This window comes from Eretmochelys imbricata, chromosome 6, assembly GCF_965152235.1.
Source record: "Eretmochelys imbricata isolate rEreImb1 chromosome 6, rEreImb1.hap1, whole genome shotgun sequence".
NCBI lineage: Eukaryota > Metazoa > Chordata > Testudines > Cheloniidae > Eretmochelys > Eretmochelys imbricata.
This window is the reverse complement of record NC_135577.1, coordinates 123,321,196-123,344,257: the sequence shown is the minus strand read 5'-3', so window position 1 is coordinate 123,344,257 and position 23,062 is coordinate 123,321,196. Positions and strand designations below refer to the sequence as shown.

Genomic DNA, 23,062 nt, shown 5'->3' with positions numbered 1-23,062 from the left:
AAAGAGGGCAGAGTTGGTAGTTGAGTAGCAGTGGTGTGTCCCTTTAGCCTCCGTACCCAGAGGTACGTGCCAGTTGTACCTCCTGCACTATCACCATTTCATCAAAAAGAGGAAATTCACTACCTCAGAACCCTGTATTAAAGTTAAGGTTGACCGGCACTGCCTTGTACCTCTCCAGAAGGTATACATCAGCCCCACCCCACAACCTGAATTCTTCCTTCTGAGTGATGTCCCGTCTTGCCCTGACAGACAACACAGCACTCTGTCCTTCCAGACGATATGGAGCACTGCAGGACGTAGCACACGGTACAGTGTAGGAAAAGCCTATCAAACTGTGTCCTCACTAAAGCAAAGGTTGTATTTAGAGCAGGCTCTGTGAACACCGCATGGTATTAGAGTAGCAGCCGTGTTAGTCTGTATTCGCAAAAGAAAAGGAGGACTTGTGGCACCTTAGAGACTAACCAATTTGAGCATAAGCTTTCGTGAGCTACAGCTCACTTCATTGGATGCATGCAGCCGATGAAGTGAGCTGCAGCTCACGAAAGCTCATGCTCAAATAAATTTGTTAGTCTTTGAGGTGCCACACGTACTGCATGGTATGTTTACACTGTAGCTGAGAGCAAGCCTCGCAGCCTGGATAGATAAACTTTTGCAGGCGTGGCTCCCTCTAGCATGCTAAAAATAGATATGTAGATGTTGTGACTTCAGAGACCAACCTGTAATGTCTACACAGCTATTTTTAGTTCACCTGTGTGAGCCCTGCTAACACACGTCTGTCTGCTCAGGTTGGGAAGATTGCTTCCAACTGCAGTGGAGACATACCCTAAGGGCTACACCGAGCCTTTGCACAACCACTTCCCAAACCAAAGTTGCCTGATGTTAGCACCCCTTGTCCTAAGGATTCCCTCTGGAACATCACGTGCCCTTGCCTCTGACCTGTAGTGCACTAACTGCTTCAAATCTCCATGGCAAACAGGCTTTTGTGTTCTTCTTGCACAACCAATGCATCTCCCCACAGAAATGAGCCGTCCATGATCTCTGGCATCTGCGAGGGGGGGCAGATGCACCTTTCTTCATGTTTCAGCATGCACTATGGCAACCTGCTGCAAGTAATCCCTGCACCAGTCAATATAGCTGTCCTTAACACAATGTAGGGCAGTTGGAGTGCATGCAGACAAATGAGAGAATACAGTTGTGGGACACACCACAGAACATAAAATGGCACATTACTTCATTACTCCTGATGTCTGCTTATTATAGGGCAGCCCTGGCAGAAACAAACTTATCCTACATCCCCCCTCCAAAGTAACTCTTGCCAGCTCCAAGGGGCAGAATTAAGGTTGCAGGGCTCATGTGCACCTTTAAGTCTCTCTATTTCCTGGTTTTCAGAGGTTTAGCTATAGGTGTGGTTGATGTTCTAGGAAGTATTGAGGCGCTACATTAATGAAGTTTTTGGGTAGTGAATTAAATCAGATGCCAACTTTTGCAAATCTATCACAGATCTTGTGATATTTAGTGCATTTTCTCAAAATGCCAACTCCTGGAGCAGTACAATTATGTCACAATCTCCACTGTGTTTATTTTTTTTAAATGAAATAAACTGTCCTTCGTGGTTGTGGTGGAAAGCTTAAGCACAAACCGCAAAGGCCCTTAGTGCAAGTTGTTAGGTAGGTTCTGTACCTTTCTGTGCTTGTACAGTGCCCGATGCACTGGGTGCTACTGGAAACAAACAGTTTTACTTTAGTGGCCAATTGTTTTCTAAGGCAAGTAGTAAAAATACATATGAAAATTTCTGTGAACTGGAGCAACTGCCTGGGCTGTATTCACTGTGGAAAGTATGTCTTGTACACTTGGAACAATTTCTGAGCATTTTGAAAAGGAGTTGTACAATACCAGGAAATACACTGCTAAATTCATATTATTTAAACCCAGTTTTTCAATGGAAGGGGGAGAAAAACCCTGCTGATATAACAGATTGAAAAGGTGCATCCATTGCTAGATACGTTACTTCAAATGTGATTTTCATTTCTCATATCTGAAGAAAATGACAGCCTTTGGCAATATTAATTAATTTTTCTAAAGCCGAGGTTATGAGTTAGTCTAAAAGTAATTTCAGGTAAACCAGCTTCTAAAGTAGCTAGTATATGGGTCTAGAATAAGGTGTCTACAGCTCAGGTCACCTAGTAAATGCTAATAGGAACCAAATGAGAGTTCGGGAATTAAAGCCGTAATGCATTAGTGAGCGTGTGGTATAGGATTCATTGGAATACGGTGACATTTATGAAGGGCCTAATATTACAGCTCATACATCAAAAGGATTTGTTTTTCAGATTGCGTTAGACTGCTTTGTGACTAGTGAGGGCTGGATTCTAATCTAATGGCTGGAGGAATGGAGATAAAAATAACTTATAGGCATGTCCTGGCCTAGTTTTTTTCGGAGAAAGTATTGGTCAGGGTCAGTCTAATAACGATTAGACATGCTAAAGGAGCCAAAATTCTGATTAGATTTATGCAATCTATGCCACATAATTAGTACCTGTAAAGGTCCATAGTATGTTACAGAAGTAAAAAAACATTCTTTACGTTGACAGCAGTAGAATGGTATGCTGGAAAAAAAAAATCAGACTAGTTTAGCAGTCTAGGCTAAAAGTTCACTTGATTTGCTCTTTCAGTTAGAGACAGCACTATATAAAGTGCCCATTAGCTCTGAGACCGATAGGACTTGTGTTTCCAGAGTTGGTCATTAATCTTTCCAACCCCTATTAATGTTTGTCATGTATTTATATACTAAATTTGTCTTCACGTTTGTAAATGTGGTTATGTATATTAAACTTTGCTGCTTTCTGTGTTTAAAAGTTGTATGATTTATGTTACATATGTTGTTTTCACTATATTATTTATACTGCAGTAGCACCCACAGATCGTAGTCAGGGCTCAGGACCCTATTATGCTAAGTGTTGTATGTACAAAACGTAAAAGATTGTCTCTGCCCTAAACAGTTTACAGTCTAAGGCCCAATCCTGCAGTTTTTGATATGCTGGCAGACTGCTGACTTGTATAGAGCCCCAATGACTTCAGTGGCAAGATGGGACCTAAATAGATAACAGGTGACTACAACAAATGGTGAGACAGTTATGATCAATGTAAAGTTATAAATGCATGGAACTTCTGCAATTTATTTATACATTATAGCAGTTATAATTACGTGGGATAGATTGCATAAATCTATGGAGAAATTAGCTTATCAGTGATTACTGTGCATGTATAAATTCATAATTAAAAATGGTCCAGTTTTTGTCCATTCATAAAACAAAACATCATAGCCTGAAATCTTGTAACCTCTTTAATGTTGTAAATTGTATTCCATGAAACTGAAATATGGCTAAACATGTTCACCTGGAACAATGGGATACATTTCTTCTTCCTTACAATAGTGTGATTTTAAAAAAAAAAAAAAAATTAAGTCTGGAATGTTAGACTTTGCTGTTTCCGTGTTTTCTGTGGCTTTCTCAGGCCTTTAATGGTACTCCAAAAAGCTTTTTGTGGCTCATTTAAGAAATCAACTCTATTGCTTTGGGATCAGTTAGAAAGTCTCAAAACAATTTTCAGGGACTTTATTTCACTATCTGAAGCAATAAAGAAAAGTATACCAAGCTGCTCAATTTAACTATCCATTTCCATATTGGATACTTGTCATTTTGTAAATCAAGAGAAATATGAATAAATCACCAGTGTGATAGATGATCTCTTTAAACATCGGTTGATCTAATTAATTATGGCATCATCTTTTAGAGTTGTGACAGTGTTGAACTTGGGCATTTTTAACCGACTTAAATTTCCATTCTATTGGTACATGTACTCTGTGCTGCAGAAATTCTATTTATATAGATGCATCTGCGTGCTGAATAACTATTAATTCTGCAGACTATGCTGATCTCAATAACTTGAGCCAAACTGTTCAGTCTTTACAAACTAAAAAACTATAATTCATCTGGAATGAGTTAATGTTGGCTGGTTGTTTTGTTTTGGAAGATGTAATTTTTAGATTCTAATGGTCTTGTGTCACTGATCATAAGTTAGTTGGTGTTTCACTTGCGTTAGTACCCCCTTCTGAAAATTTGAGAAAAAATAATTTCTTAGTACTTTGTCCTTTGATATGAGGCTGAAAAGTGTTATGAAAAAGTCAAGTATTATTTGCACTGGATATTCTTTAGAAATGAGTATGAACTTATATGCAGTTAATGTATTATCCCGTTATCTGCCGGACTTGGTTTTTTCATATTTTTTTGTAATGGTTACATTGTATATTCAATGTAATGCTATTCTGGTAAATTCAGAAAGCTTAAAAATCATTTTGTTTCAAATGAGTTACTACTTTAAACTTTATATGTATAAAAACAGTGAATCACTGATGCTATTTAAGCTTTAGATAACTCTTGCTAAAAATTGAATAAAATTAATTTTTTAATAAAAAATAAGTCTAGTTTAAGTGTGGTGTCTTCTTTTCTTTTTTGTTTTTGTGCAAAGGAAGATGGGGTATATGGATGCCAGGATTCTGAGGGGTAGTAATTTTAGGCCCATGATGAAATTTCAAAAACAAACCTGGTAGACTGGGGATCTAAATTTCTCAAATATTAGTTACGCTTGTAGTCTTAAAATACATAGGGAGCAAACAGATACAGTTCTTGAATCCGAAAAGCCATTGTAAGAACTAAGGTGTTTTGTTTGTGTGTCGATTTACTCAGCTTTGTAATAGAATGTTGTAGTACACTGTTCTTTTTTCTGGATTATTGTCAGGTGTTTTATTTAGTGAAATGAGTCTAATTATAATGTTTAACAGTAAACTTATGTGAAACGGAAATATCTTTTTGTTCTCTTATTCAACAGGCCATCAGCTGTAAAGGTCAGCACAGTATCTCTTATACGTTATCCAGAAACCAGACAGTTGTAGTGGAGTATACACATGATAAAGATACAGATATGTTTCAGGTAAGACTCTGCTTATTAAAATAGTATACTTGGTATACAGCCTCTGCAACCAATCCCACTTGTACTCTTTCTTAAGTGTTACCTTTGTGCTATAGAATTCTCATGGCCATATTTAGAGCTGCTCTTCCTATTGAACAGGCTATCTTTTTTAACCAGAGCCAGTAACATCCTTACCCCCTTCTACCACTGTTTGTTTTCAATACGGGTATCATAGCAGCTGTAAAAATGGCACATGCAATGTATTTGGGAGCATTAAGAAACACTAAGGCCCAGAATACAACTAGAGTTAGAGGGGTTGGAGTAGAAAGGGAGTAGTTGGGAGCAGGAGATGGGAGAAGGAAGGGAGAGGCAGGAGCAAAATGGGGTCAGAAGACGGTGGGGCAAGGAATAGGAACATGGATGGGAGCCAGGGATGAGAACTATGCCTTCAAGGAGGCAGGGGTCCTATGGAAAAAATATGTGATCTTGTAATTAAAGATTGCGTCATAATGCATATAAACAAGGACACTGAATTGAGGATGCACAGGAAGCCTTATTTCTGGCATTGTCTAACTTTTGAGTGCTTGACTTTGCAACAGTAACATTCTCTTAACGTAGGTTATTTTTTAATGTCATTATTAGGGCTGTTAACTCACATGAATATTGCGATTAATTTTTTTAATCATGATTTAAGCGCAGATTTCATCGCACTGTTAAACAATAGAATTCCAATTGAAATGTATTAAATATTTTGGATGTGTTTCTACATTTTCAAATGTATTGATTTCAGTTACAACACAGAATACAGAGTTTACACTGCTCACTTTGTATTATTTTTATTACAAATATTTGCCCTGTAAAAATGATAAACAAAAGAAATAGTATTTTTCAGTTCACCTCATACAAGTACCATAGTGCAATCTCTTTATCATGAAAGTGCAACTTACAAATGTAGATAACTGCACTTAAAAACAAAACAATGTAAAACTTTAGAGCCTACAAGTCCACTCAGTCCTACTTCTCGTTCAACCAATTACTAAGAGAAACAAGTTTGTTTACATTTACGGGAGATAATGCTGCCTGCTTCTTATTTACAATGTCACCTGAAAGTGAGAACAGACGTTCTCATGGCACTTTAGTAGCCGGCATTGCCAGGTATTTACATGCCAGATCTGCTAAACATTTCTATACCCTTTCATGCTTTTGCCACCATTCCAGAGGATATGCTTCCATGCTGATGATGCTCTTTTTAAAAAAATGTGTTAATTAAATTTGTGACTGAACTCCTTGGGGGAGAATTGTGTTTCTCCTGCTCTGTGTTTTACCTGCATTCTGCCATATATTTCATGTTATAGCAGTCTCGGATGATGACCCAGCACATGTTGTTCATTTTAAGAACACTTTCACTGCAGATTTGACAAAATGCAAAGAAGGTACCAATGTGAGATTTCTAAAGATAGCTACAGCACTCAACCCAAGATTTAAGCATCTGAAGTGCCTTCCAAAATCTGATTGGGATGAGGTGTGGAGCATGCTTTCAGAAGTCTTAAAAGAGCAACACTATGATGCGGAAACTACAGAACCTGAACCACCAAAAAAGAAAATCAGCCTTCTGCTGGTGGCATCTGACTCAGATGATGAAAATGAACATGCGTTGGTCTGCACTGCTTTAGATCGTTATCAAGCAGAACCCATCATCAGCATGGACTCGTCCTCTAGAATGGTGGTTGAAGCATGAAGGGACATATGAATCTTTAGTGCGTCTGGCATGTAAATATCTTGCAATGCCAGCTACAAATGTGGATGCCTGCTGTCGCTTTCAAGTGACGTAAACAAGAAGCAGGCAGCATTATCTCCTTCAAATGTAAACAAACTTGTTTATCTGAGTGATTGGCTGAACAAGAAGTAGGAATGAGTGGACTTATAGGCTCTAAACTTTTACATTGTTTTATTTTTGAATGTAGTTATTTTTTGTACATAATTCTATATTTGTAAGTTCAACTTTCATGATAGAGATTGCACTACCATACTTGTATGAGGTGAACTGAAAAATACTGTTTCTTCTGTTTTTTACAATGCAAATATTTATAATAAAAAATATATGTACATTGAGCACTGTACACTTTGTATTCTGTGTTGTAATTGAAATCAACGTATTTGAAAATGTGGAAAACATCCAAAAATATTTATGTAAGTAGTATTCCATTATTAACAGTGTGATTAATTACTATTTTTAATTGCTTGACACAATTTCTGTACATAGTTAGGGTCACTAGGCTGAGGAAAAAACTTGCACAGTCTTTTCTTGTCAAGGCCACACACGTTCATCTTAACAGTAATTAAATCATCCTACTTTGAGTTATTAAACGCCTTTGTTCAGTCTGTAACACTGAAAAGCGTCCAGCACTTGGTTTTCTTTCGGTTGACAGAAGAGGAGAGGAAATGGCCTAACTATCCAAATGTAAATACCCTCTGCTCCAGTCATTTTCTATTCTTGCTCCATGTAAAGTTCTCCCAGGGGAATCTGTCAAACGAACCTGTTATCTTTTTTTGATGAGATTACAAGTTTGGTTGATAAATGTAATAGTGTTGACATAATATACTTAGTCTTCTGTAGAGCATCTGACTTGGTACTGCGCAACATTTTGATCAAAAAACTAGAGAGAGAAAAAATTAACCTGGAATTCATTAAATGGATTAAATGCTGGGTAACTGATCAGTCTCCTGTTAGGGGGCTTATTCCTTCACCCACTTACTTCCCTGGTCCTTCTCGCACGAACAGAGAGCAACAATACCCGAAGTCCAAAGGTGCAAACAATTCGATGTTTATTGGGGTGAACTTCCAGCAAGCATGATTCCAGTTTCCTTCCTTAGTGTCCCCCTTTCCAGCTCTGACACCACAAAGGCTTACCTGTGTCCCTGTTCCCATTTCCCCCTTTAGCTAAACATGATTCCAGATTCCCCACCCACCCACTCACTTCCTGATTGACTGCAGACTATATAGTAAAACTTGAGTTCTGCTTAGCTATACCTTAATCAATCATTTTCCTGAAATTTAACTAACCAATCCGAACATATTGTAACATGATTATTTAACCAATTATATCCCACCATCTTAATTAGTTTACACCCAGCAAAATTAATTATACAGCAGACAAACTATCACAGAACCAGGCAGAGATTGTACAGACAAACAATGGGGACTACAGTGATAGAACAAACAGAGAAATGAGGATTTCACATCCCAGCTATTGATAAATGAGTTCTTGCCAGACAGGATGCTATCAAACTAAGTTTCCTTTTCCATTTTCTAGGCACTTCCCTTTCTCTGGAGGTGATAGGCACTATCAGGACGGGATTGTATTCTAACAGCCCAATAGCACCTTATTTCAGTGTGACTAGTTTGGAATGTGAGGAGATGACCGGTCGCTTCCCAGCTTATGGCTGCCTCTGCCGCTTAGCCAAAGGCCTTAGCCTAAGAACAGGGCCTCAGACTGTCACAGTAAGAGAAGGACCTTACACTGGCAGATGGTCATTTTGATTCTTTCTTTTATACCTCTATAACTAGCCAAGTGATAAGAATACACCTAAATTCTTAGAGTATAGGCCTTTACAGACAGGCCTGAATATCTATATCGTAACATCTCCAAATGAGGAATCATCACTGAATAGGTGTGTTTTTATCACCCTCCACGGGTGGTAAGAGGTGCTGCTACTTGGTGTCGGGGCAGGACACGGGGGTGAGAAAGTGAAGGGTATGGAGCACGAGCATGCAGAGCTATTTCCTAGGCACAATTCAGAGACAGGTCAGCTGCAGGTCATGCAGCTGACTCAGCTGGTGTGGAGGGTGCAGCTAGGGAGGCTCGTGGGTCAGGGGCCCGATGTTGAGGTCCGGATCCATTGGAGAGGCAGCTGAGTGAGCAGCCCTGCTTTGGCTGAGGATTTGCCTCACAGTGGCAACCTTGCGCAGAGCCTGCTGTCCCCTCTGTGACGAGTTCAGTCACAGAGATCCCCTTGGGACTATCAACTGATGTGCTGAGACTACCTCTGAGCCTGTTTTGTCTGCCAGTTTGGGCCTCCAGAACCCTGCCTTGTTGAGCCAGACACACGTGTCTGCTCCAGCACAGACCCATGGTTGAACCATGCACCCCAAAGCTGCAGACTTAACTGAAAACAGCTTAAGTGCTCCTGTCTCTGGCACCCAGACACCCAACTCCCAATGGGATCCAAACCCCAAATAAATCTGTTTTACTCTGTATAAAGCTTACACAGGATAAACTCATAAATTATCTGCCCTCTGAAACACTGATAGAGAGAGATACATAGCTGTTTGCTCCCCCAGGTATTAATCACTTACTCTGGGTTAATTAATAACCAAAAAGTGATTTTATTAAGTATAAAAAGTAGGATTTAAGTGGTTCCAAGTAATAACAGACCGAACAAAGTAAGTTACCAAGCAAAATAAAACAAAACATGCAAGTATAAGCCTAATGTATTAAGAAACTGATTACGGATGAAATCTCACCCCCAGAGATGTTCCAGTAAGCTTCTTTCACAGACTGGACTCCCTCCTTGTCTGGGTCCAGCAATCACTCACATCCCTGTAGTTACTGTCCTTTGTTCCAGTTTCTTTCAAGCATCTCTTGGGGGTGGAGAGGCCATCTCTTGAGCCAGCTGAAGACAAAATGGAGAGGCTTCCAGGGCCTTTTATATTCTCTCTTGTGGGTGGCACAACATGCAACATGATGGCGTTTGTAGCACCTGGGCAAGTCGCATGTCCACGAATGATTAAGCTTTTTGCAGGCTGACGCCATTGTTCACATGTTAGTTTGAACGTTCCCAGGAAAGCTCAGATGTGGACTGGCGTCTCCCACAGTCCATTGTCAGTTAAGTGTTTCTTGATTGGGCACTTACTGAGAATAGTCCTTTCTCAAGAAGCTGACCAAATGCTTCACTGAGGCTACTTAGAATCAAACACATCGAGATACAAGTACGTAGCCAATATTCATAACTTCAAATACAAAAATGATACATACATACATACATACAGCATAATCAAACCCAGCAAATTACAACCTTTCCATAGACACCCCACTTGGCCTCCTCTGTACAAGACCTGGTGCAACCATAGGACCCTGGTTGCAACAATGATCTATACGGTCACAGTTCATGTCAATAACGTCACACGTACTATAAAGGAATGATGATCCTCAATGTATTTATTGAGAATGAAGGCTTTATTTTATTTTATAGAGTAGAGCAATACTTCCGATGTTCTGTTTAAAGTAGTAGGGTCAAATTCTCTTCCGTTGTCATTGCGTGAAATTCCATTAAAGTCAATGGATCTACACTTGTTTATATCATCAGAAAATTTGGCCCACCATATTCAAAGAGTGATCTTAAGTAGTGTTCTTTGACAATAGACATGAGTGATCAATGAGCGGGTGACTACTTATAGCTTTTAATAACAAGTCGTAGGCAGTGAGGCTGTCTGACAGATTATGATTGGAAAAGTTATGATTGACTTTCAGGATTACTTCAGCATTACTGTACATCAGTGTTTGTAGCCCTAGCATGTTTGATGTACGTGTCCCAAACTACATCCTATAGCTCTCTAAATAAGAGCTCATAAAGTATTAAAACAAAATCGAAGCAACAATCTGCAAACTGATACTTGGTAGCATGACCTTCCAAAAGAAAGACACTGCGTGGGGGAACTAAATCTTTCAGAGAAATGGTAATGAAATCCAGAACCGTTCACCTCTAAATTGGTAGTTCAAATCTAGTGTAGGTTCAGAGTAATTGTCCTCTGACTCTAATGTCAAATGACTTAATGGTCAATTTACCTCCTAATGGATAAGTGCCCATGTGGCCAAAATCATTACAATTGATACTGATTAACGTTTTTTGGGTTCTTTTTGATAGTCTCAAAGGCAAAAGATTTGAATTGGCATGGAAACCGGATAGCTTTCTCTCGTGAAGGTAGTTTCTGCCACATCCATAGGGATAGTATACTGCTGTTTTAAATTATCATAGTCCTGTGTGAATTTAGTGTCTCTAGCAAATGCTAAATTTACTTTTTTAAATGTTGAGAGATTTTTTAAATGGCTTTACTGCATTTAATATGTGGTATTATGTTACACAGAAGTAATTCTACATAAGTCTTTTTACAAAGAGAATGGAATATCAAAATATAAGTTTAGTACAAGTATATGTTTATCAATGAAAATTTATTAATCTCAGGATTATCTTTATCTTGTGTCACTTTTTAAAAAAAAAAACCTAAATATTTCCTCTCATTTCAGAAATGTCTAAGCCCAACGGGCACAAGAAATAAAAGCTTCAAGCCTATAGATCTTAATGCTAGTGTCTAAAACAGTTGAGATTCCCTGTTGCCAGGTCATTTGATATGGCTATGCAGAAAACCAAGAGTTATGTTATGCTTTCAAGGCCAATAGGACAATTCTTCTGTTGTTGTTTTTGTTGTAACCACCTTAAAAGTTCTAATAGCAATCCAGAGTTAGAAGTTTAAGAGCTGGAATAAATACAGTGGGGAACATTTGTAGTAAGCACACAACTTAGACAGTAGTGTCTGATGTCCCTTTAAGAAGATCTATAAGTGTGTTACATTGTATAGCGTTTGGCTGATCTCTGCATCACTGTGCAAAATCATAGACTAGAGTGTCATGATGACTACAATACTCATGCCATTGATAAGAAAAGGCACAATCTAAGAACTTCTGAGCCTTCAACATGTGCTAAAAGTTTGTTGGGAAATCTGTCAAAGGCTACCATCGAATCAGGACCAAGTTTAACCTTTATATGCAGATTACTGAGACTGAATTTCTTCATATTAAAGCAAAATAAAGCTAATTATCTTCAGCATGGCTGAGGTGACCCTCACATTGTTATGGTTTGAATTAAGGTGGAACAGATTCTGAAACGCAGAGCAGTTAAGGATTCCCTAACACGCCTTTACTATTAGAGGCAATCTGTACAACAGCTGGAAGCCAACTGTGTATTCTGACCAGTGTATAAGTAATGCTTTGATGTCAATAAAAAAAACCATATTAACCTGCCACAGAATCAAATAACCACAAGGTAAACAGTGCTGTGTGTAACACTTTCTAAAGTCAGGCAGGAATTTGACTGAGCTGTTGCTACTGTGCAACCATGGTACCTTTTAACAGGAATTCCATAGGGAGATAAATACAAGTCCATTGGAAATAGGAAGGAGGTACAGTTAGTTAATGGAGCATTCTGTAATATTTTTAGTTTGATGTTTTTTAAGCAACACAAACCGTGACACATCCAACGTTGTGTACCTAATTTTTACTGTATCTGTTTTGTGCATTCTATTAAAAATCTTACATTCTCTGAAAAGTTGAAGTGAATAGTTTTGGTTAGACTGATTAGTACTTTAATTATTTCTGTGTGTTTTTGCTTTAAAAAATTTACTAAATTCTAAAAGCAATCTGGAACGGGGGCAGGGAAAATCCTTGCTTGCTTTTATATTAATGTGTTAAAATGTCAGGTTCAGCATGTGTTTGTTGGTTTGCTGCATAGTTTGATGTTCTAGAGCCGGGGTGGCCGACCTGGGCTCCGGAGCCACACGCGGCTCTTCAGAAGCTAATATGCAGCTGCTTGTCTAGGCACCGGCTCCGGGGCTGGAGCTACAGGCGCCAACTTTCCAATGTGCCGGGGGGTGCTCACGGCTCAACCCCGGCTCTGCCACAGGCCTGACCCCACCGCCTCCCTTAAGCCTGCAGTGCCCTCACTCCTGCTTGCCACAAAACAGCTGATCGAGAGGTGCGGGGCAGGGGGGGAGCTGCTGATCGGCAGGGCTGCTGGTATGTGGGAGGCGCTGGGAGTGGGGTGGGGGAGCTGATGGGGGGCTGCTGACGTATGAAATCAGGTGGGCCAAATCACACCTGGAGCTGCAGCTAGCAAGAGATGTCAAGAGTAACAAGAAGGGTTTCTTCAGGTATGTTGGCAACAAGAAGAAAGCCAAGGAAAGTGTGGGCCCCTTACTGAATGAGGGAGGCAACCTAGTGACAGAGGATGTGGAAAAAGCTAATGTACTCAATGCTTTTTGCCTCTGTTTTCACGAACAAGGTCAGCTCCCAGACTGCTGCGCTGGGCAACACAGCATGGGGAGTAGGTGGCCAGCCCTCTGTGGAGAAAGAGGTGGTTAGGGACTATTTAGAAAAGCTGGATGTGCACAAGTCCATGGGGCCGGATGCATTGCATCCGAGAGTGCTAAAGTAGTTGGCGGCTGTGATTGCAGAGCCATTGGCCATTGTCTTTGAAAACTCATGGCGATCGGGAGAAGTCCCGGACGACTGGAAAAAGGCTAATGTAGTGCCCATCTTTAAAAAAGGGAAGAAGGAGGATCCTGGGAATTACAGGCCAGTCAGCCTCACCTCAGTTCCTGGAAAAATCAAGGAGCAGGTCCTCAAGAAATCAATCCTGAAGCACTTAGAGGAGAGGAAAGTGATCAGGAACAGTCAGCCTGGATTCACCAAGGGAAGGTCATGCCTGACTAATGTAATCGCCTTCTATGATGAGATTACTGGTTCTGTGGATGAATGGAAAGCAGTGGATGTATTGTATCTTGACTTTAGCAAAGCTTTTGACACGGTCTCCCACAGTATTCTTGTCAGCAAGTTCAAGTAGTATGGGCTGGATGAATGGACTATAAGGTGGATAGAAAGTTGGCTAGATTGTCGGCCTCAATGGGTAGTGATCAATGGCTCCATGTCTAACTGGCAGCCGGTATCAAGTGGAGTGTGCCCCAAGGGTCGGTCCTGGGGCCGGTTTTGTTCAATATCTTCATAAATGATCTGGAGGATGGTGTGGATTGCACTCTCAGCAAATTTGCGGATGATACTAAACTGGGAGGAGTGGTAGATACGCTGGAGGGCAGGGATAGGATACAGAGGGACCTAGACAAATTAGAGGATTGGGCCAAAAGAAATCTGATGAGGTTCAACAAGGATAAGTGCAGGGTCCTACACTTAGGACGGAAGAATCCAATGCACTGCTACAGACTAGGGACCGAATGGCTAGGCAGCAGTTCTGCGGAAAAGGACCTAGGGGTGACAGTGGACGAGAAGCTGGATATGAGTGAACAGTGTGCCCTTGTTGCCAAGAAGGCCAATGGCATTTTGGGATGTATAAGTAGGGGCATAGCCAGCAGATCGAGGGACATGATCGTTCCCCTCTATTCGACATTGGTGAGGCCTCATCTGGAGTACTGTGTCCAGTTTTGGGCCCCACACCACAAGAAGGATGTGGATAAATTGGAGAGAGTCCAGTAAAGGGCAACAAAAATGATTAGGGGTCTGGAACACATGACTTATGAGGAGAGGCTGAGGGAACTGGGATTGTTTAGTCTGCAGAAGAGAAGAATGAGGGGGGATTTGATAGCTGCTTTCAACTACCTGAGAGGTGGTTCCAAAGAGGATGGTTCTAGACTATTCTCAGTGGTAGAAGAGGACAGGACAAGGAGTAATGGTCTCAAGTTGCAGTGGGGGAAGTTTAGGTTGGATATTAGGAAAAACTTTTTCACTAAGAGGGTGGTGAAACACTGGAATGCGTTACCTGAGGAGGTGGTGGAATCTCCTTCCTTAGAAGTTTTTAAGGTCAGGCTTGACAAAGCCCTGGCTGGGATGATTTAATTGGGGATTGGTCCTGCTTTGAGCAGGGGGTTGGACTAGATGACCTCCTGAGGTCCCTTCCAACCCTGATATTCTATGATTCTATGATTACTGTGGCTCTTTGGCAATGTACACTGGTAAATTCTGGCTCCTTCTCAGGCTCAGGTTGGCCATCCCTGTTCTACAGTAAGCAGGATTTTTTACAAATGGGCTTGCTTTTTGTATCATTGCTACAGATTCATTTGATAGGGTGAATATTAAGTCTCATATATTTGGTTCTTTCTTGGAGAGTTTTTCTTCTTTGTATAGACAGAGTGGATTTATAGGTGGGATGATTTAGAGATTGGCTCTGGTTTACCTGCAGAGATGTTTCTGCACATGATGGATCCATATGTGTGTTCCCATTGCTGGCCTTTGAAGTGCAAGTAAGCTACACAGATTGTAACCTCCTCACTAAACTTTTTAAGGATCTTCATTGAGAAGTTATTAGTTTACATATAAATGAGGATTCTTGGAATTAAACTACATTGGCATACAAAATATTTATCGTTTCCTTTTGATTAGCAGCAGATCAAAAGACATCTGTTCAGAAGTACTTTAAATTACATTTTTTGTTTCTAACCTATAACTGCCTGATTACTGTCCAGCATGATGTAACAACATTACTTGCATAGAGAAGTACTAGTACCAGCTCAGTGTTGTGTCTGCACCTTTGTTAGATAGTCAGATCCATTTGTCCATTTTATAATTTGCGATTCCAAATGGACAGTTGTTCCTTGTTTTAGAATTGTTTTATAGATGTGGGGGGAAAGGTTTAAATGCTTAGGACTTTTTATGAGAGAGTTTCCTTATCTCAGCGTCTTTATTTTTCTCAGAGTAAGTGCTTAATACAAAAAGTGTTGTTTAAAATGTCTTTTATAAATGCATGGGTGGCTCCAGAACATCTGGCCAAATGAGTATCCTGTCCTGAGAATCTTATATATAAGAATTACAAAATGCAATAATGTCTAAAATATGAATTAGACTGTCTGATTTTCTGTTAAGAATAGGTTTTAAAAACTGCTGTTTTGGTTTAAAAACATGCTTCAATTTCATGGCAATTTTAAAATGACAGTAGAAAGTTCTTTAACTTTTATTTCTCTGAATGTAGGAGCATAGTATTTATTTGCAGAGAAGGGGGTATGAAATACAGCAGTAACCAACATTTTCACACTTCTAACTAAAATACGCCCCCCCTTTAAATAAAATTTATATGCTCCAGATTTGCCGTTACATACGCAGCCACAGCAGTTTTATCAAATGAAAAGCTGTCTTGCTATGAAAATGGTGAATATTTGCCAAGGGCAAATATATGAAAATATGACAGTCCAGAGCAGGAATTTCACCTTCCAGACAGGTGGTTGGCAGAGTGTAGATAATTGATGTGATCAGAATTAACTTTGTCAAGATGAAAAGGAGTACTTGTGGCACCTTAGAGACTTACCAATTTATTGAGCATGAGCTTTCGTGAGCTACAGCTCACTTCATCGGATGCATGCTGTGGAAACTGCAGAAGACATTATATACACAGAGACCATGAAACAATACCTCCTCCCACCCCATTCTCCTGCTGGTAATAGCTTATCTAAAGTGATCATCAAGTTGGGCCATTTCCAGCACAAATCCAGGTTTTCTCACCCTCTGCCCCCCCCCACACACAAACTCACTCTCCTGCTGGCAATAGCCCATCCAGAGTGACCACTCTCTTTAAAATGTGTATGATAATCAAGGTGGGCCATTTCCAGCACAAATACAGGTTTTCTCACCCCCCCCCCCACCTTTTTTTTTTTTTTTTTTTTCAAAAAAACACACACACAAAAACTCACTCTCCTGCTGGTAATAGCTTATCCAAAGCGACCACTCTCCCTACAATAAGAAAAGGAGTACTTGTGGCACCTTAGAGACTAACCAATTTATTTGAGCATGAGCTTTCGTGAGCCACAGCTCACTTCATCAGATGCATACCGTGGAAACTGCAGCAGACTTTATATATACACAGAGAATATGAAACAATACCTCCTCCCACCCCACTGTCCTGCTGGTAATACCACTGTCCTGCTGGTAATACGGTATGCATCCGATGAAGTGAGCTGTAGCTCACGAAAGCTCATGCTCAAATAAATTGGTTAGTCTCTAAGGTGCCACAAGTACTCCTTTTCATTTTAAAGAGAGTGGTCACTTTGGATGGGCTATTACCAGCAGGAGAGTGAGTTTGTGTGTGGTGGGGGAGGGGGGGGGGCGCGGAGGGTGAGAAAACCTGGATTTGTGCTGGAAATGGCCCAACTTGATCACTTTAGATGAGCTATTACCAGCAGGAGAGTGGGGTGGGAGGAGGTATTGTTTCATGGTCTCTGTGTATATAATGTCTTCTGCAGTTTCCACAGTATGCATCCGATGAAGTGAGCTGTAGCTCACGAAAGCTCATGCTCAAATAAATTGGTTAGTCTCTAAGCTGCCACAAGTACTCCTTTTCTTTTTGCGAATACAGACTAACATGGCTGTTACTCTGAAATTTGTCAAGATGGTAGCATTGATGTTTCTGTGAGGTATATTTAGAGAGCTGTATATCAAATGCATTTTGAATTTTTGCAGGTTGGGAGATCAACGGAAAGCCCTATAGACTTTGTAGTAACAGATACAATTTCTGGCAGTCAAAACAATGATGAAACTCAGATCACACAAAGCACCATATCCAGGTTTGCATGCAGGATTGTCTGCGATAGGAATGCACCGTATACAGCAAGGATATTTGCAGCAGGATTTGACTCTTCTAAAAACATATTTCTTGGAGTAAGTACTATTGATAGCTATGTTATGCACAAGCAAAAATAGCCTGTATGCCATGTGCTTTTTTAAAAAAAAATGAGTCATAAGAATTTGCTCATTACAAATTCTGTATATTGCCATTGACTTTGGTGCCTAGGTTTATTAAAACCTCAGAAATTCTATTATTTGAAAATTTATGGGAACTTCAAATTTATTAGTGAAATTTATTGCCATTTTGTGAACTCTTCCAGTGGCTTCTAGCTATCTTTAATATCAGAGTCTAAAGTATGTGGCCTCTTTTTTGTTGTTGAAAAGACTGGCAACAGCTCTCAGAACTCACTAGGCATTCACCATTAATTAAACTTACAGTGGGATTGTTTTAGCTAGATGAGTACTAGCTTCCAAGGAAAGATATAACCGCCACCCAGTACAAGCCACAGTAAAGGCTATATAAGCTGCAGTGGTTAACAGCATCTTCATGATTTCAGTGTTAGCCAATTTGTTTGTAAAGCCAACATAGGGATTGCACAAGCATCTCATGTGTGACATTTGGTTTATTGAGTTAGAAGTAACAATTTTCTGCAAAAGTTTAAATACTGGTTAAAAATGTGCAGCTAAATCTGTTGCTGCTTTGAAAATATCACCCACGAGCTTTGCATTCACCAACAGTGTTCTTTACCCTTATAAACACTAACTGTGCTGGTGAAATATACTGGAGTGCTGATCCTACTTGAGGCTTTGAAAGTAAAAGGCTGCCTTCTTTCCCATTGTTATGGTGTTACATCTAGGAAAAAGCAGCAAAATGGAAAAATCCCGATGGGCACATGGATGGATTAACAACCAATGGAGTTCTGGTCATGCATCCAAAAGGAGGGTTTACCGAGGAGTCTAAACCCGGAGTGTGGCGGGAAATTTCAGTTTGTGGTGATGTATATACTCTACGAGAAACCAGATCTGCTCAACAAAGGGGGAAGCTAGTAAGTTGAAAGTGCAAGTTATTCAAAACCAATGTACTACTAACATAGGCAAACCTCTTTTTCCTGGCACTGAGAACTGTGATATTAGAAGTGTGGGGTACAGGAAGTACAGTATTGTGTCTGAGCATTGTCACACCTAGCACTGGGGCAGGGGATCACGGAGAGAACATACACAAACACCCCACTCAAAGATAGAAGAGCCGGGGAGGGTCCCTTGTGGGAGATCTGAGCAGGTTACTGAGTCAGTCCTGAGAAGTGAGCTCCACTGCTCCTCCTGCAGCTGCCTAAAGACCCCCAAGAGGCCTGGCTGCCCTTTGATCTGCCACTAGCAGGGAGAGGGAAAGAAAGCAGGGTCCCCGTACTACCACCAGGCCTATGTGGGGAAGAGCTTTGCACATGTCAACCTCTATATTCTGGTTTTTTTGCTACAGTGCTCTCCTTCCCTGCTCCTCATCCATCTCTTCCTTCCTTTTTTCTAAGGAGGGGTGAGATGTAACTGTTCAGCCGTCAAGCTGTTAGACTCTGAGGATTGCGGGAAGTGTAGGTAATAATTTTCCAGCCCCCACTCATCCATTTTCAGCCTTGCATTTTTTCTTACTGGGCAACCCATTCTTCCTCTCCTCCCCACTCTGTGGCCACACTCCTCCTGCGCCTCCCAACTCTGGGGCTCAAGAGGGTCCTTTTCTGCACCCTTTCCCTCCCTTCCCTCCATCCCTGACTGTTGCTGATATCTGGGGGAGAGGACTGATGCTCCCTGTCTGGGTTGCTTAGGACTGCAGCTTTTAGAAGCAGGAGTCCTTCCCTTCTCAGTAGGCACTTGTTCCCCCAGGTATTTCCACCTCTTGACTTATTTAATTCTAGTTTTGGTTTGTAACTGATATAAAAAGAGAGAGCACCATATCCTGGGTTGTAGGTGCCTTTGCTATATTCAAAAATACAATGACTTGCTAACAGTGTACAATCCTAGTCAAACACCTTTAGTGCTGCCGAGGAAAAGCAGCTCTAGAATAAGTAAGTCTCCTCTCCCACAGCCAGAACAACTTGCCTTCTTATTGTAAATAAAATGACATGGCATACTGGTTAGTACAGCTGTGAGCAATGTTCTTTGAGTGGGTTCATAAAAATGAATCCACAAAGTTTGCAATGTGTTCAGTCCATGATGCTAAGAAACCTTTCCCTTTTCTGTTTGTAAAGAATTTTCTGACTCTTCATTTGATGAGCTTCTGTTCTGATCACTGAACTTCATACCTGTAGCACTTGCTGTAAATTACCTTTTATCAATAGATTATTATATCATTATCTAGGTTTTTTTATAGGGAATGATTTACTGTTCTTAATCCACAAATTTGGGCTAAATTAATATATCAAGTGTGGTCGTTCCTCCTGCCAGCCACACTTATTGAAGTGCTCTGTTTAATATCCAGGATATTTATTTGATATGACAGTACTGGATGTTCCACCCCTTAGCAACGTGTAAAGCTGATGCTGGTTAATTATACACTTCTCACTCCTGAGAAGTCTGTTCTCAGTTCATGTCCCACACACATTTTAACGTGCATTCATCATTTCAGTGGTGGTACCAACAGCGCAAGTTGCCTATATGTTTGTGACATTAAAACAAATTAGAGAAAGCTGCACTGAAGCTGTTGTTTTGTTTAGTATAGTCTCTCAAAATATTGCATAATCACCTGCTTTCATTCAGAAGAGAAAATGAGAATTTTTAGACAGTAAATCTTATGCTGTAGTTTGTACACAATGCCTGTTTATATACTGAGCCTGATTTTTCAGAAGAGCTGAGTCCCTTCAGCTTCCATCCAATGAAGTGAGCTGTAGCTCACTAAAGCTTATGCTCAAATAAATTTGTTAGTCTCTAAGGTGCTACAAGTACTCCTTTTCTTTTTGAGAATACAGACTAACACGGCTGCTACTCTGAAACCTGTCAATATGAGTAATAGGTGCTCATCACTTCTGAAAATTGCGGACTAAGATTTAGCTGTCAGTTACTTTTATGCTTTAGTATTAAACTTACAAAAGTATTTGTGAATTTGGCTAGCATGGTATCTGCAATATAACATGTCACTTGCCTGTCCAAACAAAGGAAGCAAAATGCAACAGAAAGCTCCAAAGGAGTGATACAGCTCACTATCTGGTACACATCTCAGAATGAAGGAGTGGGAACTCTCTAAATCCTGTCAAAACTGTCTGTAAGTAAAACAGACAACCATAGAGAAAATCCATGCTAGGAAGGCGAGAGAGACCCAGGGAAGATCATACTAGAAGATCAGAGAGAAAGAGACATGGCAGGTAGGAGAGAGACCCCCACATCAAAAGGGTGAGGGGGAAGGGGAGAATAATTTCCAGAGAGGTTATTTGTAAACATTCTGAGAATTTTACTAGAGAATTATGGGAGTGAGTGGTATGTGTTGAGGAAGAGGAGTCATTCACAGAATTAGCTAAATTGTCTGTAAAAGATCCATCTCAAATTTATGTTTGTGTTCTACCTCTAGGTAGAAAATGAGACCAACATCCTACAAGATGGCTCTCTCATTGACCTGTGTGGAGCCACTCTTCTGTGGAGAACAGCAGATGGTCTGTTTCACACACCGACTCAGAAACACATTGAAGCTTTGCGACAGGAGATAAATGCCGCTAGGCCACAGTGTCCTGTTGGGCTGAATACTTTAGCGTTTCCCAGCATTAACCGTAAAGATGTGGTAGAAGAGAAACAGCCTTGGGCTTACCTTAGCTGTGGTCACGTTCATGGCTATCACAATTGGGGACATCGCAGTGACACAGAAGCCAATGAGCGCGAGTGTCCTATGTGCAGAACCGTTGGTCCCTATGTGCCTCTTTGGCTTGGTTGCGAGGCAGGGTTTTATGTGGATGCTGGTCCTCCAACTTATGCTTTCACCCCTTGTGGACATGTGTGCTCTGAGAAATCTGCAAAATACTGGTCTCAAATCCCACTGCCTCATGGTACTCATGCATTTCATGCTTCCTGCCCTTTTTGTGCAGCACAGCTGACTGGGGAACACAACTGCGTCAAACTAATTTTTCAGGGTCCAATTGACTGATGCCATTTTACAAATGACCACAATAACATTTTCTTTAACAATTTACTGTGAAGATTTTGCCACTAACTCTAGATTTTTCCTTTTTATAATACTGTTATTACTGGGGAGGTGCGGGGGAGGGGCCTGATGGGGGTTGAAATGGGGATACATTGATACCTGGAACTTGACAGATATCAGTGGTGTTGCATGCTCATCAGCGGCATATTCATGAAGTCTTCTTGATCAAATTGTAGTATGTTTGTGATAATCTTTCTATTAGCACCCTTGATCAGGGGGAAAAAAAAAGTCAATGATTTTTTTTAATCTTGGATTTTTTAATGGAAAATTTTTTCCTTCAAAACTTTGACAAGCCTTTAAAAACCTATTTTTTTCAAATCTAGAAGGAACATACAGAATGTAATTTCTTTAATTTGCAATATAATTAACTTGAATAGTTTCTCAAAGAGCTAATATGGAATGTGTGGGCAAACATAGGTGAATGTTAACTAGACACAACTGTCAATTTGGATCATAGGTGAAAGGTTAGCTGCATAAATTGTAGCATATAAATGCTATTAAATCACCTGTCACGGTATAATGCAGTTGGCAAAAAAGGCATCAAGGATTACTTGAAACTGGAGAGTTCCTGTTTGCTTTGATTTCCTTTCAGTGAGGTGGATATCCAGTGTTCATGAAATACAGTATATGGTTGATTTTTTTTTAACCTGCATTTTGTGAAATTGAATTACTTTTACACATGTAAAGTTGTTTGTACCTTTTTAAAGAGAGAATTTCTGTATATTTGTAGTCCTGCCTTTGCTTTCTTTCTGCTTAATGTGGCTTGCCCTTGCTGCTCACCTTGCATGCCTGGAACTACTGGGTTAATTAAGATGTAGCAACCCTTTTAAGAATTGCATTAATGAAGGGATAGCACTGCAGCAATAGAAAATAGGTTTAGGTGCTGTTATACAGAATATATGCACATAAACCTAAATCCAGCAAGGCATTCTAAGCACATGCTTAACTTTAAGCACATCATTAGCTCTTTTGACTTCAGTGGGACTTAAGTGCTTGACTGGATTGGGGCCATGCTGTCTTCTTTTGAAATCAAAAAGTGATTAAAAATAAGCTACTGGGTTTTTTTCAGCTCACTTATATGATACAAGCCAAAATGCTGTGAGGAGAGCATCCTTCCATAATTTAACTGTAGTTTTTGTTACACTTACTGCCATCTTTTCTTGCATTTTTGAGAAGTGCTGGAATCTATTTTTCTTTAAAATGTTTGCAAATCAAACAGAATTCAAATGTAATCATTAAATACACGCAACAGAGTATATTGTTCATCTGCAGTAGATAAAATGAAATTCCTGAGTTTTAAGAGAACAAATAGGTGTTTACTAGCTAAATAAATCAGAATTTCATGAGAGATCTACCATCCCGCTCTGCCAGCTTCATTTGGTTGAGAATAATAATAATTCTTGATCCTTGCTTTCTGTAATCTAGGTATCTGAGGTATCAATCTATCCGGGTTGAAAGACTTTGGGAGAAAATCATTAAAAGGTGAAACTGATTATTCAAAACTCAGTTCTGTTAAAGTGAT

At 40.1% G+C, this 23,062-nt stretch overlaps 1 protein-coding gene across 2 annotated transcripts in view; it reads left to right on the top strand.

Moving 5' to 3' along the window:
- Positions 1–21,585, top strand: part of PELI2 (pellino E3 ubiquitin protein ligase family member 2) — a 133,294-nt gene extending 111,709 nt beyond the window's left edge. For both annotated transcript variants that reach the window (XM_077820746.1, XM_077820745.1), the window contains 4 exons: positions 4,888–4,989; positions 17,259–17,456; positions 18,221–18,409; positions 20,917–21,585. In XM_077820746.1, coding sequence (XP_077676872.1) covers positions 4,888–4,989; positions 17,259–17,456; positions 18,221–18,409; positions 20,917–21,483 — 1,056 coding nt within the window. In that variant the 3' untranslated portion in view covers positions 21,484–21,585. The remainder of the gene's footprint in view (positions 1–4,887; positions 4,990–17,258; positions 17,457–18,220; positions 18,410–20,916) is intronic.
- The last annotated feature ends 1,477 nt before the right edge of the window (positions 21,586–23,062 follow it).